Here is a 15,623-nt window from a genome sequence, read left to right as displayed (position 1 = left end):
AGGGAAATCACAACAAGAACTTACCTCAAACTTTTATGCTGCTCTAAAGAGTGATTCAGCAAGAGAGAGCGCTGAATTACAGTAAGTTTTCTCCCAAAATTGGAAATTTTGAAACTTCAAGGCTTGCACGAGAGAGAAAGAGAGGGAGTAGGTTGTTTTTGGTGTGGTTACTTGGTTCTTAAGTTATGTAGTAAGAATTTTCCTTTTATTTTTTTCTTTTTTAAAATAAAAAATCAGCCCACAAAGTAAATAAGTCAAAATTTCAAAATATAAAATGACTAATCTACCTCTCAAAGAAACCTAGTCTTAAATTATAACCTAGGGGCATTATGATAATTTTACTAATCTATCCTACCGACATTCTAAAATTCTAAACTAGTCTGGAATACCTTCAAAATAATTCATCCATTAATTTTGTGATATTTCTGACCACATCATCAAGCTTCCACAGTCGCTGGGCCCGAAAAATATTTTTATTTAAAAAATATTATCCTCGATACCCACATATCTCAATATAATCTTCGTAATTAATAAATTACGCTTTATATAACTATTTAATAAATCCTCACTAATTACCCTAAGTAAGATCATAATCTTACTTCATTACTAAAATAATTACATACTTAATAAATTTGTCTAATTAAATATCATTCTATTTTTTGGGATATTAAACTATCCCCCCTTATAGAAATTTTGTCCTCGAAATTTACCTAAAAAGCTCGGGATACTGCTCCTGCATCTGCGACTCTAGCTCCCAAGTCGCTTCTTCAACCTTGTTGTTCTGCCACATCACTTTAACTGGCAGAATAGTCTTGTTATGCAACACCTTTTCCTTCCTGTCTAAAATTTGTACTGGTTGTTCTTCATATGATAAGTCGGTTTGAAGCTCGATGTCTTCATAACTTAAGATATGAGTTGTATTAGATACCTATTTCTCAATCATCAAGACATGAAACACGTTATGAACCCCAGATAAAGCAGAAGGTAGAGCCAACCTATAAGCTACCTGACCTACTTTCTCAAGAATCTCGAACAGACCAATAAACCTGGGACTCAACTTTCCCTTCTTCTCGAACCTTCAAATTTCCTTTATTAGGGATACCCGAAGGAAGACAAAATCCCCAATCTGGAGTTCAACATCTCTACGCTTTGGATCAGCGTAGCTTTTCTGTTTACTCTGTGAAGCAAGCATACGAGCTTCAATATTTTCAATAGCCTCACTCGTTCTTTGGATAGCTTTAGGTCCAAGATACCTGCGTTCACCGGCTTCATCCCAGTGAATGGGTGAACGACACTTCCTTCCATAAAGCATCTCATGAGGAGCCATGTCAATGGTACTCTGATAACTACTGTTATAAGAAAACTCGATCAGAGGTAGGTACTTGTTCCAAGAACCTTCAAAATCCATTACACATGCTCTCAGCATATCCTTAAGTATCAGGATAGTCCTCTCAGATTGACCATCGGTTTGAGGATGAAAAGCTGTACTGAATTTTAATTTAGTACCCATTGCTCGTTGTAAACTTTCCTAGAACTTGGATTTAAACTTTGGATCATGATCAGAAACTATCGACTTCGGGGCACCATGAAGTCGAACTATCTCTTTAATGTACAAATCAGCATATTAATCCACTGTATACGTTGTTCGCACTGATAGAAAGTGTGCAAACTTCGTATATCGATCCACTATCACCCAAATAGAGTCATAATACCCTATTGTTCTGGGCAATCCCACCACAAAATCCATGGTGATGTCTTCCCATTTCCACTCGGGAATCTTTAGAGGCTGAAGCAAACTTGCTGACATCTGATATTCTGTTTTGATTTGCTGATAAATTAAGCATCTTGACACATATTCAACAATATCCCTCTTCATACCCGGCCACCAATATAAAGCTTTCACATCATGATACATTTTGGTTGTTCCCGGGTGTAAGGAGTACAGTGTAGTATGAGATTCATTAATAATCTCCTGTCTGATATCTTTGTCAATTGGTACACAAATTTTGTTCTTGTATCGTAATAACCCATCAAATGAAAGTAAAAAGTCTTTTGTCGATCCAACCTCTAAGTTCTTTTTATGCCCCTACAACTCGGGATCACTTTGTTGAGCCACTCTAATTCTTTCCAACAGATCAGACAGTAGGGTAATATTGGCAAGTTTTCCAATTAAAAATTCAATTCCCGCTCTAGTCATATCCTTAGCCAACTCTGCTGAAATCTTCTTTATTTCACAAACCTGCCTTGGGCCTTTTCGACTTAGAGCATCTGCTACCACATTTGCCTTGCAGGGTGGTAGAGAATCTCGCAGTCATAATCTTTGACCAGTTCTAACCATCGTCGTTGCCTCATATTTAAGTCCTTCTGAGTGAAAAAGTACTTGAGACTTTTGTGATCAATATAAATCTCGCATTTCTCACCAACAGATAGTGACGCCAAACTTTCAATGCGAAAACAATTGCTGCCAGTTCAATATCATGGGTGAGATACCGCTGTTCATACTTTTTCAATTGCCTGGATGCATAAGCAATCACTTTCCCTGACTGCATAAGAACACAACCTAACCCATGTTTGGATGCATCACGATAAATCACAAACTTTTCATCACTTACCGGTAAGGTTAACACAGGAGCGGTAATCAATCTTTGTTTCATTCCCTATATTTATCGTAACATTCCTTCATAAAATTAATAATTAATAATAACTATATAAGATATACTTTTTTACACTAACAATATAAAAATATTTTAAACTTAAATAATTATAATTGAATTATTTTATTTTAAATCAATTATTATAACGACCACGACTGCGTGTAGAACGGTTATATTGCATAGTTAAAATGACATAGAGAAAAATATAAAAAAATTAATGTATAGTGTGGGAGGTAAAATAAAAAAAATAAAATTTTAGTAAAATATTAAAAAAAAAAATAGAATAAAACTATTGGGTAGAATCTGAAATATTAAAAAAAAATCTACTTTCTCAAAGTTATATTATAATACAAATTAAATTAAATTTATTACACAGAGGAAGATCGTTTCATTTACTCCCTGCATAAAAAACAGATAAAGAAAAAGTGTTTCAAGTGTCAGATTTAAGAATAATAAGAAGAAGAAGATGAAATTGAATTGGAGTAGTCTGTTAATTTCCCCATTATTCCTTCTCATTCTCATTGTTTCAGTCTCACTCGATTTTAACAAAACTCGCTTAATCTCATCAACAGAACCTCAACTCGGTTAGTATAAATACTGTTTTCCTTTGCTTTCCCTCGTTTCACATCAAAAATGGCTCCCACGTTCATGGCGGTGGTGGTCGCTGGCTCCATCTCGGCTTTGTTTCTCCGATTCGATTCTCACTCTAATTCTCACACTTTCAAACTTTATTCTCTCCTTCTCATCTCCTTGCCTTCAACGCACTCTTATTCTTCTTCTTTACTGTTTTGATTCCGACTCCCTTTATGTTAGCTCGCAGCAGCGTGATCTCGACGTCCTTTCGATTTATTTTTGCAGATCTGTAGCTTCCGAGCTAGTTGACGGCGTCGGTGATGCCTTCGTTCGCAGGTACTTTCGATTCTGGTCATTCTTGGTTTGCTTTTGGAATACTTGCTATATTCGTTAGGTGTTGATTTTAATGTTCAGTTCCGTTTCAATTTCGATAAAATGTGAGGAAATGGAAAGAAAATGATATTGTGAGATAACCCACGGTTTGTTGTTACAAAGGAACCGAGTACAACGAAATGGAAGAGGAATTTGACTAGGGGTTAATATATTTATGTATCATGGAAGTTGGTTCTATTACCGTTTTGTTCGCAAATATTTTGACTTGACCAAAAATTTAGGACAAATTAGAGCTTTAATTGATAATTTGACTAGAATTTGGACTTGCTTGAGCTAGGGTTATTAAATTTATAGTGGATTGATTTCATCTTTACTATTAATAGAATGGTTTTCTAGCAGTAGTTTCCTTTTTGATGATATAGTGCAGTAGGGAAAGGAACAAAATGGAAATTAACTTTCTATATTAGTTTCCTTGGAGATTTGAGATCGCTAGAGCTTTCATTTCTTTCAGAAATTTATACTTACATTACTAGATAGAGAAATTGCGAGAAATGTTACTGTTAGTAGCTTCATTTTGAATGATTTGGGATGCATAATTTAGGGATGTTGAAAGAGTCCCAATGGTTGAGAAGGAAACTGCTCCTTTTTTGGTTCTTGATGTCAATCACCGAAGCTTATGCACCCGATAATCTACTGATAACAAGTTCGGGATCTCCGGTTGGTACCCCTGAGGTGGCACCTGCTATGCCTAATCTTCCCCTTCCAGCCAATATACCAGAGTCTAATGGGCCATGGCGAAAGCATTTCTTGCAGCTTGGTTCACCTATTCATTTATCACCATCTCATCCTCCTTTGACTTCACATTTCTCAAAACCTTTGATGAAGAGGAAAGAGTTGGCACCTTCCTTCGTCGGCTTCAAAAACATTGCTCCAACACAATCTGACGTTGGTGTGTTGCCTTCTGGTTTAGCTCAGCCACCACTGTCTCCTTCTGTCTCCAGTAAGTTAGAACATGTATAGTTGCTTTTAAATTTTAATTTTATTCAATATTTAGATGTTAATATTTTTTTTTTCTTCTGTCGTATATGACACATTTATCATAATGCTTCACATTCATTTTGCCCTTTTTTGCAATTTCTTTAAATTGAATTTCCATCACATACCTGCGTTGTCATATTTTAAACTCATCAACTCTGGTGTCTTTCTTTTCATCTAAATCCTTGCTATGATTATATTTATGCATGTTTACATTTCGTTTGTTCAGATTGCTGCAAACCAGATATGGTGATGCTACGGGGGAGTAAAGAATGCCACTGTGTTTATCCTATAAAAATTGACCTTCTCCTTCTCAATGTCTCACAAAATCCTAATTGGACTCTATTCTTAGACAGTTTGGCTTTGGAACTTGGTTTAAAAGTTTCTCAAATTGAGTTGATAAACTTTTACGTACTTAGCTTGTCAAGATTAAATATTTCAATGGATATTACTCCAAGCACGGGAATCAGTTTTTCTTTTACCGAAGCATCTGCTATAAACTCTTCTCTTGCCATGCATAGAGTTCATTTGAACCCTAAGTTAGTGGGTGATTACAAACTTCTCAACATTACCTGGTTTCAGGCTCCACCTCCTTCTCAAGGTATGTAATAACTTGGACATGCCAATAAAAAAGCTTTGAAGAATTTGATATGCTTATTAGAGTTATTTAATTAAGAGATTGATGTACATTCAAAAGGTGAAGAATTTTTTAATGTTTTGAAGTTTATTTTAGGCTGGAATTTTACTGTTGATTAAACTTGACATTGAGAGTACCTTTTATCTATCCCATAGCTTTAGTAAAGAACAACTACATAAGCTATGCCGACTTTACTGTTTCTATAGAAAGAAAAATGCTATCTAGACCAAAACATGCTAGTTTATTTAAATATTTGAGCATGGTGGAAAATCATACGAAATGATCGGAAGTGATTGAAAACATAGGGGCATTTTCTTATTCAGTCCTCAAATCCTAGTGAAACATTATGATAAGCATAGTTTTCAAAACTTGGAGCACAAAAAGTTTCTCGTAAGAAATTAGTACTGTGTAAGTTTTTCATGAGATGGGACCATACATATTAGCGCTGATTAAAGGCTGCATGTATCATTTTGTTTAAGGATATACATGATGTCAATCTTATTAATAATGCAGTATAATCTGTTGAGTGTTTTTTTTATATACCAACTACCAAGAAGCTATCTAGCCACATTTGAGATGCTTTTATATTATTATTATTATTATTATTATTATTATTATTATTAAATCTTAGCATCCAAACCAATAACCCTAATTTTTTTTTTTAATTTTCTATAGCCTATAGCATAAGCTATATGATATCTCATAAGTAGAACTGCATCTTGCTGGTATGATTGAGCTTTATTTTCATGCCATCATGGTTTATAAATATATTACTTTTAAACCATCAAAAACAACTCTGGTGTAGTTATGCTGCATTTTAATTTACTTCTCCTTGCAGCCAGCAGTTGTCCAAACCAATCGATTTTATGAACATTGATATGGCTTTTGTGTTTGTTACACAGCTCCTCACATTGCTACAGCACCTGTAAAACCCCCACCTCATCGTGCTCCTGCTTCTGTATCTCCCAATACTTCAAACGAAGGGAGGCATCCAAATTTGATTCTTATTCTTGGTATTGGTGCTGGTGTGCTGATTGTTGCCATCATCTCTTTGTTTATTGTTTGTTTATGCATGTTCAGTCAAGATAAAACAAAAGCGCCTCCTGTGGAACTGGATACAGGTACTGTTATGGAAAATAATTTTTGTCCATCTTCATTTTGTTAAATCCTAAATTATGGGTTCGCAGATATTCATTTTCTTTTGTAGTTTAATAGTTTGATGGTATATATATATATATTTCTGTTATCCCCTTCCCCTTCGACAACTTTACATGTACTTGACTAAATTGGAAAAGAAAAAGAGTTAGTTAGTACTTTATCAGAATCAAGTGAATTCATATTTTGGAGTACTGCATTTGTTGAATTTCTCATACTAAAATCTACTTTACCACAAAGATGCATGTAGCATTAAAACATTTTTTTTTGAAGTACACCATGTTCCAAATCTAATTTGAGTTTGTACTGCACCTGTAATGATCTTTTAATTTACTTGATGAATCTTTTATTCCAGAAAAACAGAGGACCGTTAATCCAGTTCCTGTTGTTGGATCTCTACCCCATCCAAGTAGCACACGATTTCTGGCATATGAAGAACTTAAAGAAGCAACAAACAACTTTGAATCTGCAAGCATACTTGGAGAGGGTGGGTTCGGAAAAGTTTTTAAGGGTGTCTTAAGTGATGGTACGGCTGTTGCAATCAAGAAGCTCACTAATGGAGGCCAACAAGGGGATAAGGAATTTTTAGTTGAGGTGGAAATGCTTAGCAGGTTGCACCACCGTAATCTTGTGAAACTTGTAGGTTACTATAGCAATCGTGATTCCTCGCAGAACTTACTTTGCTATGAGCTTGTTCCAAATGGTAGCCTAGAAGCCTGGCTCCACGGTACAATTCTTTTCCCCGATAACCTTTTCTAAAAAAAACCCTGCTTTAGATAAATATATTTTTTTACTAGATTTTCTTTAGTTAGAAAGTTTTCAGTTGAGTATATCATACATGCAATCCTTTTCTTTTTGCATTATAATTATTTCTTTTGATTGGTATTAGTGCCAATGATTCTCTGTTGTCCTCAGGTCCCATGGGAGTAAATTGTCCTCTTGATTGGGATACCAGAATGAAAATAGCACTTGATGCCGCCAGAGGACTTGCATACCTGCATGAAGACTCACAACCCTGTGTTATTCACAGAGACTTTAAAGCGTCTAACATTTTACTTGAGAACAACTTTCATGCCAAAGTTGCTGATTTTGGTCTTGCGAAACAGGCACCTGAAGGAAGAACAAATTACTTGTCTACTCGTGTTATGGGCACATTCGGGTTCGCCTCATCTCTAACTTTTTTATTTTTACAACTCTATCTGGTGTTGACATGAATTATAATTAACCTACAGGTATGTTGCTCCTGAATATGCCATGACTGGACATCTACTAGTCAAGAGTGATGTTTACAGTTATGGGGTGGTCTTGCTTGAATTACTCACCGGCAGGAAGCCTGTGGATATGTCTCAACCGGCTGGCCAGGAAAACCTCGTCAGTTGGGTTAGTACAACTCATAAATCACTTCCTCATTTCTTGTTTTTGACTGTCCAAAGAATAGACTGCTTTCAATTTTGTGTTAACTAATTTGTATGTCATGAAATGTTCTCTTTCACTTAACAATTAACAAATGTGTTATAATCCTTCCAGGCCAGACCCATTCTTAGAGATAAGGATCGCCTGGATGAGCTTGCTGATCCAAAACTTGGAGGTAAGTACCCCAAGGAAGATTTTATTAGGGTGTGCACAATTGCAGCTGCATGTGTCGCTCCTGAGGCAAACCAGCGTCCCACTATGGGCGAAGTTGTACAGTCACTCAAGATGGTTCAACGGGTCACTGAATACCAGGATTCCATGGCCTCCTCCAATGTGCGACCAAACTTAAGACAGTCATCAACTACATTCGAGTCTGATGGGACATCTTCAATATTCTCTTCTGGTCCCTTCTCTGGTCTTAGCGCCTTCGACAATGACAATATCTCTCGAACAGCAGTTTTCTCCGAAGATCTTCATGAAGGACGATGAATAATATACGTCTCATTCTTCATTCTGTTTAACGAGTCAGACTTTCACTCATCAAGGGTTGGAACTCGTTCTATTTTATGTGGCTCGAGACTTGCAGACAGCAAGGCTGGAGTTCTCCCCCTTCGAAACAAGGACCTGAATTGGAGCACAATCATTTGGGAAAAGGGTGTATTTTTGTAGTTGTGTGTCATTGGTTGAGGGAAGGAAGGATAATCTCTTGTGTCCATTTTATTGTTTCCCCCAGCATTAGGCAAATGGTTGGTGAATTTTGTATATATATTCCATGTAAGGTTGTTTTACGATATTGGCTACTTGAAGTTTTTTGTTTTTGTTCTCTTTGCCAAAATATCTTTCTATATCAAATCACACCTGCACCGAAAGTTCATTCATTGAAACATGACTATAACACTAAACACTGATGGAAGTTATTATCTGGGCAGATTCGATAGAAGTGTTTACAGCTCTCCTGTTCTGATGGATTTCAATCCAAAGTCATCAAGGGAAAGTAACTGAAACTACCTACTTGCTTGCCTTTTCTTGCACCGTTTGGCAGTCTCAATTAATTTGATTAGTATTTTTTTTTATTTCTTTTTCTTTAGTGAAATTTACCTTTATTATAATCTCTCTTTTTTTGCAAAGGCAAATACATTTTGGATGCTTCAACATATTATAGCTCTCCTGTAGTAATGCGTTTTTTTTTCTTAGTCGTTTTAATATGTATATATATTTTTAAATGGTTTCTTTTTAATATAACAGTATTAGTAAAATGTTTATATTGGAGTTGTTATTATTTAATTATTAATTTAAATAATAATAAAATAAAATTTAATATAATTTAATTATATTTTTTTACATATATAAAATTTAATTTAATTTTAAATTTATTTATAAAAATTATATCTAATTAATTTTATTAAATAATAAAATAAGTAAATAAGTTTAGATATTTTAAATAATATAATTAATAAATTTGTTATAAAGTATAATTAGTTAATTAAATTAAGGTCTAATTAAAATTTAAATTAAGATTTATATAAAAAATAATTATTTAATTGATATTTTTAAATTAAATTTAAATATTTAAAATTATTTTTTAAATAATTAATTGATTGATTTAACGATGTTAAATTCAAACTATCAATTTTAGGAGAAAAAACTATTAAACTAACATTTTTTTTATTAAATAACCACATATAAGAGAGATATTTGTTTTGTACTGTCTTTTTAATTAATATCGAATAGTTATAAGAGACAATTTCTAAATGTAAATTGTGCCCATTTTGAGGTCTGTAGCAGTTATACATTTTAACTACCTTTTTGGTTTTTAACTACCTATTTTTCAAATTCTTTTTTTCCCTCCCTCGTTCCCTGATCAATCTAACTGCCTCCTGGGTTCATGTTCATTGATTTCCTTCTCATCTTACAACTCACTCCCCAGTTGTTGTCCCTGTATCTTTGTACAATGGATCCACTCATGAATGCAATTCACAATACTTTATCTTTAACTAAAGAGGAAGGATCAGTTTTCACCCTCCCTGAAGAGGCTGCTGCGTCTCATACTTCTCACTCTAGTCACATGTTCATTGCTCGGGTTCTCACTGATTCATATGTCCATAACCCATCTTTCATTGATCAAATGTCTGGACATTGGAAAGGCCGGTTCCCTGTTGTGATTTCTGCCTATGGTGAAGATATGTTCAAGGTTTCTTTTGGTTGTGCAGGGGATAAGTTTCGGGTTATGAATAAAGAACTTGACACTTTCAAAATCATCTCATAGTGATGCACACTCCAAGTGCTCTGCAAAATGTCGCAATCACTGATTTGTTGTCAACGCCATTCTGGGTGCAAGTATATCGCCTACCCTTTTTAAGTAAGTCCAAGGCCCTTGCCAAAGCTTTAGGAAATTTAATTGGTGAATATGTAGATGTCCATGAGGACTCTCTCGATGAAGGTTGGGGACCTTTTCTTCGAATTCGGGTGAAACTTATGATCAACAAGCCTCTTCCTCGTGGCAGAATGATAAGCCTTCCTAAGGTGCAAGATGAGTTTTGGATAGACTTTCGATATGAGCGCTTGCCAGAATTTTGTTTTGAGTGTGGCATTCTCGGACATCCTTTTGAGAAGTGTATTAAATTCATGGAGCGTATGGATAATGGCAATGACGATGATCTTCCTTATGGTCCTTGGATGAAGGGATCGAAACTTCCTTCCACGGGTTATGATAAGTATCGCACCGATTTTTCAAAGGGAAATGCCTGGCCATTATTAACCCGTCTTGCCCGTACCACTCTCACATCTACAATCCCCCGTTTGCACACCATTGGCCCCCCTCTGCCCCCATATCTGACTGCTGCAGAAATCGCTCTCTGCCCCAATCATTTCCCAAACACCACTTAGTCACCCTACTACCAACTACTCTCATTCAACTATCCCTCTGTCTACACTAAACTCCACACTGCATCCACCTTCCACTATCCTACATTCTAACAAGCCCCCACCAATCCCAATCACTTCCCAACATCGACCCGCACCTGCTATGCAACATCACCAACACACTGTTACTTCTTCACCATTTATTCCTCCACCAACATCACCAACACACTCTGATATGCAAGCGAGCTACGACCTGCTTTGTCACCAATTTGCCTGGAATATTTACTCCTGATATTGGATCTGCTTCTAGGCCTTTCCTTCCCATTGCCACTTATCCACCAACTTTAACACCATCACCATTTAAATCTGCCTCCTCCTCTGCTGTTCACATTGCAACTCCACCGTCAGTATCCACCTCTTCTATTGTTACAACTGCTTCCAATAAAGAAAATTACCCATCTACACCCGTGACCAAGAGACAAAATGACACTCTCTCTATGAGGCAATTTCTTAAAAGATGCCGTAACCAAAATGCTTCCTCCTTTCTTGTGGGTGAAAACTCAAGTCAAAATGTTTCCTATGATGATATGGATTCGGATGGCTTCATTGATGATTCTGTAGAGATTGCTTTGCAATCCCGCGATTCATTATGAAAATCTTGAGTTGGAATGCGCGGGGTTTAGGGAACCCGTCTGCATTCAGGCATTTACGATTGCTTGCCAAACAACAATCGCCCCATATTTTGTTTCTTATGGAAACAAAACTACCACAGAATTCTGTTTCTCGCTTTCGTCAAACTTTAAATTTCGCTAATGGATTGGAATCACCACGATCTGGCCTTAGTGGTGGGCTGCTACTGCTGTGGTACCAGAATATTGATGTTACATTGGTGAACTTTGGAAAAACTTTTTTCGATTGCTATGTCAAGGCTGATAATGAGGCTAGCTTCCATCTCACAGCTTTCTATGGTGCTCCGGATGCCCAAAATAAACCTGATTCTTGGATGCTTTTGCAACGACTTGCTGATGTTTCTCCATCTCTCCATTGGTTAGTCATTGGTGATTTCAATGAGATTCTCTCTAATGAGAATAAATCGGGTGGCTGTCTCAGAAGTGAAAGGCATATGGAAGCTTTTCGTAAGACTCTTGATCATTGTAAGTTACATGAGACGGTGTTTGAAGGGGACCCTTTTACATGGATTAAGAATCGTTCTGGTGTGAGCACTATTAAAGAGCGTTTGGACTGGTGTTTTGTGAACCATCACTGGGAGAATCACTTTCAAGCTCCAGGGGTCCTTCATCTCGATTACTTTAGTTCAGATCACAGGGCTATCTCCGCTTCTTTTGCTCCTATTAATTCTCGGGTACAGCACGACAAGCGACGTAGTAGGTTTCGCTTTGAAAAACTTTGGCTCTCGGATGACCAATGTAAAGATATCATTGTTGCTAGATGGAAATCATCATCAACTTCTGACCCGATCTCTGTTGTCCTTGGTAATTTGGATGAATGTGCCGTTAATCTACAGAAGTGGCATTTTGATAAATATGGTAACATGAAGAAGAGAATAACTGATGCACAATTGCAAGTGGAAACTCTCAATAACAGTCCCCATCGAACACCAGCAACTATGAATTCTTTGAAAAATTCAGAGGCTTTGTTAGATGAATTATTGGAGCAAGAGGAGATTTATTGGCAGCAGCGCTCTCGCGTTGATTGGTTACATGCAGGAGACCGGAACACTAAGTTCTTCCACGCTAAAGCCTCAGCAAGAAAGTCAAATAACACAATTAAATTTTTGCTTGATGAGAATGGTAATCGGGTCTCTTCTAAATCTGAACTTGCAGCTGCCATCCACGACTACTTTGCTGAAATTTTTACTGCTTCTACATTGGATGAAGTTGCCCTTGTTACCACTTTAAACACCATCCCTTCAACAGTTACAGCTGAGATGAATGCCACCCTTCTAAAACTCTTTGAAGCTACTGAAGTCGAGGCTGCTTTGCACTCAATGGCACCCGATAAGAGCCCGAGTATCGATGGAATGTCTCCACTATTTTATCAACATAATTGGGCTGTGGTTGGTCACTTAGTTACAGAGCAGATCCTACAAGTCTTAACAAAACACTTATTACACTAATTCCCAAGATCAAGAAACCACAACGATTGCAAGACTTTCGTCCCATCAGCCTTTGTAATGTTATCTCCAAGCTTGTCACCAAGGTGCTTGTTAACCGCTTTAAACATGTCCTTCCTTATGTCATTTTAGAATCACAAAGTGCTTTCTTGCCTAATCGTTTAATTACGGACAATGTTCTAGTAGCCTTTGAGTTGGTCAATGCTATTAAGAACAAAACATCGGGTCGAAAAGGTGTTACTTCGTTGAAACTAGACATGAGTAAAGCATTTGATCGGGTTGAATAGAGTTTCATTGAGAGGGTCATGGGTAAGATGGGGTTTGCTAGTGATTGGATAAGGCTGATTATGAGTTGCTTGCGTACTAATAGCTTCTCCTTTATCTTAAATGGTGAGGTCACGGGATCACTCCTTCCATCAAGAGGACTCCGTCAAGGTTGTCCACTATCGCCATACTTGTTTCTAATCTGTTCTGAGGCCTTGTCCAGATTACTCCAACATGAAGAAGAAGCTGGTCATCTTAATGGGTTTAAGTTAACAAGACATGCTCCATCCATCTCTCATTTGTTTTTCGCAGATGATAGCCTTCTTTTCTGTCAAGCAAATGAGTCCTCTTGCCTTGCCATTAAAAGATCATTGGATTTCTATCACAAAGCTTCGGGTCAAGTTCTCAATTCAGACAAATCAGTTATGTCTTTCTCACCCAATACAACACTGGCGGCTCAAGTTTTTTTCCATCGACCTCTGAACATGCCAATCTGTGAATGCCACGAAAGATACCTTGGTTTGCCTTCCTACTCTGGGAGGGATAATAAGAGGATGTTTAGTGATATTAAGGAGAAAATATGGCGACTAATGCATACTTGGAGTGAGAATTTTTTTTTAGCTGGTGGTCGCGAGTGCTTCCTAAAGCGGTAGTCCAATCCATTCCTACATATGCAATGAGTTGCTTTCGTCTACCGATTTACTTTTGCAACCAACTTGAGTCTATGATGGCAAATTTTTGGTGGGGCTTGAATGAGAATGGCAACAAGATTCATTGGTGCTCTTGGAAGCTTCTGTGTAAAAGGAAAGACAGTGGCGGTATGGGGTTTCGTTCTTTCATGCATTTAATCAAGCAATGCTTGCAAAGCAAGCTTGGAGAAACAACCAGACTCCTTACTTGCAAAGGTGCTGAAGAGTAGATACTACCCGAATAACAATTTCCTTCAAGCTAACATTGGTCACTCCCCCTGTTTAACTTGGCAAGGCATCCATTGGGGTAGAAGCCTTCTTGTTGCTGGTTTACGTTGGAAAATTGGAGAAGGATGTAGGATAAATTGTGCTGATGACCCGTGGATTCCAAGACATTCCACCTTTCGGCCATACCACTTCTCCGGACCACCTGATACGACTGTCTCAAACTTAATTGCAGATGAAAGGCAATGGGATTTAGCACTCCTAAATCAATGGTTTTCCTCTCCAGATGTAGATCGTATCTTAACTATTCCGCTGAGCTTTTTCCGTTATGAAGATACCCTTGCTTGGAACCCCTGCTCCTCTGGAATATATTCGGTCCAAACAGGCTATCACCTAGCTGCTTCCCTAGCAGAAACCGATGACAGCTCATGTTCTTCAACGTTTGCTTCATGGTGGAACTTCTTATGGTCACTGTCCTTGCCACAAAAGATTAAGATTTTCATTTGGCGGGCCTTTAATGATGCTCTCCCTGTTGCAACAGCCCTTGTAAAGCGCAAGATTATCACAGATTCAACTTGTTCCTTGTTCCATCTGTCAACAAGCTTGGGAAACTGCTGGGCATGCACTATTCAGTTGTAAGTATGCTCGATCTGTTTGGCGACATCTTGATATTACTCATGACTGGAATACTGCTAGGCTTATGCACAAAGGTGATTATTTGGTGCACTTTGGGCAATCTGGACTGAACGGAACCGTGTGGTTCATGGTCACAAAGCCAAACCAGCAAAAGACCTTGCTTTTTTTTGCAAAAAACTATTGGCATAACTACACTGCTGCCCAACTGAAGTGCTCTTCTTCTGCACCAGATCCCAACTCGCTCGCTGCAGCTACTACTGCTTCTTTGCCACAAATTTCTCCTGCTGCACCATTGATGCCGTGGACTCCTCCTCCACTTGGAATGCTGAAGATGAATGTCGATGCGGCAGTAGATAGCACACGAAAAATTACTGGTATTGGTGCTTTAATTCGAAGTTCAAATGGTGAGGTTGTAGCAGCCATCCAGTTCTTGGTTGTTATGCATCTCATGAAATGGAGGCAATTGCTATGTTTCACTGCTTAAACTGGGCCATTCAACTTCAATTGCCGGTCAGCCTTGTTGAGACGGATGCCCTTCGAGTTTCAAATGCTTTATGCAAATATTCATCAGCTATTTCTTCTTTTCAAGATTTAATTGCTGATATCACTAGTCTTTTATCTTTTTTTCTTAATGTAAATGTTTCTCATGTCAAACGTTCAACAAATATGGCTGCGGACGGGTTGGCTAAGTTTGCTTTAGGGGTGGATGAGGCTTGTTATTGGTCAGATTGTATACCTCCGCCTATAAACTCTGTTATTATAAATGACTATACCTTTTAATTTATGATAACAAGTTTATTTCCTAAAAAAAAAAAAATATATCAGTTTTTTTTTCTTTTTTTGAAATGGGAGAATTTCTGTTATTTAAGATTTTTTTTTTTTGCAAAGGTTTAGAACATTTCAAATGATCTATAATAGTGGCTTTATTTATTTATTTATTTTTTTTGCCAGATGTATTCTTTAAAACTCTGATTGTTATCCATGAAGTGTTTATTATTATTATTATTATTATT

At 37.1% G+C, this 15,623-nt stretch overlaps 2 protein-coding genes across 3 annotated transcripts; both read left to right on the top strand.

Annotated features, from left to right (window-relative positions):
• Window positions 1–3,028: 3,028 nt before the first annotated feature.
• Window positions 3,029–8,678, top strand: LOC133031751 (proline-rich receptor-like protein kinase PERK3). Of its 2 annotated transcripts, XM_061105383.1 has the most exons (9): window positions 3,029–3,238; window positions 3,513–3,563; window positions 4,162–4,560; window positions 4,825–5,196; window positions 6,135–6,353; window positions 6,743–7,114; window positions 7,303–7,546; window positions 7,620–7,767; window positions 7,915–8,678. In XM_061105383.1, exons 2-9 carry the CDS (start codon window positions 3,548–3,550, stop codon window positions 8,287–8,289), a joined length of 2,145 nt encoding a protein of 714 aa, XP_060961366.1. In that variant the 5' UTR covers window positions 3,029–3,238; window positions 3,513–3,547; the 3' UTR covers window positions 8,290–8,678. The 2 variants fall into 2 exon arrangements, with proteins under 2 accessions (XP_060961366.1, XP_060961365.1); XM_061105382.1 differs by having other exon boundaries at window positions 3,029–3,563.
• Window positions 8,679–13,110: 4,432 nt separating this feature from the next.
• On the top strand, window positions 13,111–15,094 carry LOC133032032 (uncharacterized). The gene is made up of 3 exons (XM_061105845.1): window positions 13,111–13,663; window positions 13,928–14,609; window positions 14,671–15,094. The coding sequence occupies exons 1-3, from the start codon at window positions 13,111–13,113 to the stop codon at window positions 15,092–15,094; spliced, it is 1,659 nt and encodes a 552-aa protein (XP_060961828.1).
• The last annotated feature ends 529 nt before the right edge of the window (window positions 15,095–15,623 follow it).

This window comes from Cannabis sativa, chromosome X (assembly GCF_029168945.1).
Source record: "Cannabis sativa cultivar Pink pepper isolate KNU-18-1 chromosome X, ASM2916894v1, whole genome shotgun sequence".
NCBI lineage: Eukaryota > Viridiplantae > Streptophyta > Magnoliopsida > Rosales > Cannabaceae > Cannabis > Cannabis sativa.
Note: the sequence above shows the minus strand (reverse complement) of the source record. Positions and strands in the feature narration are given on the sequence as shown.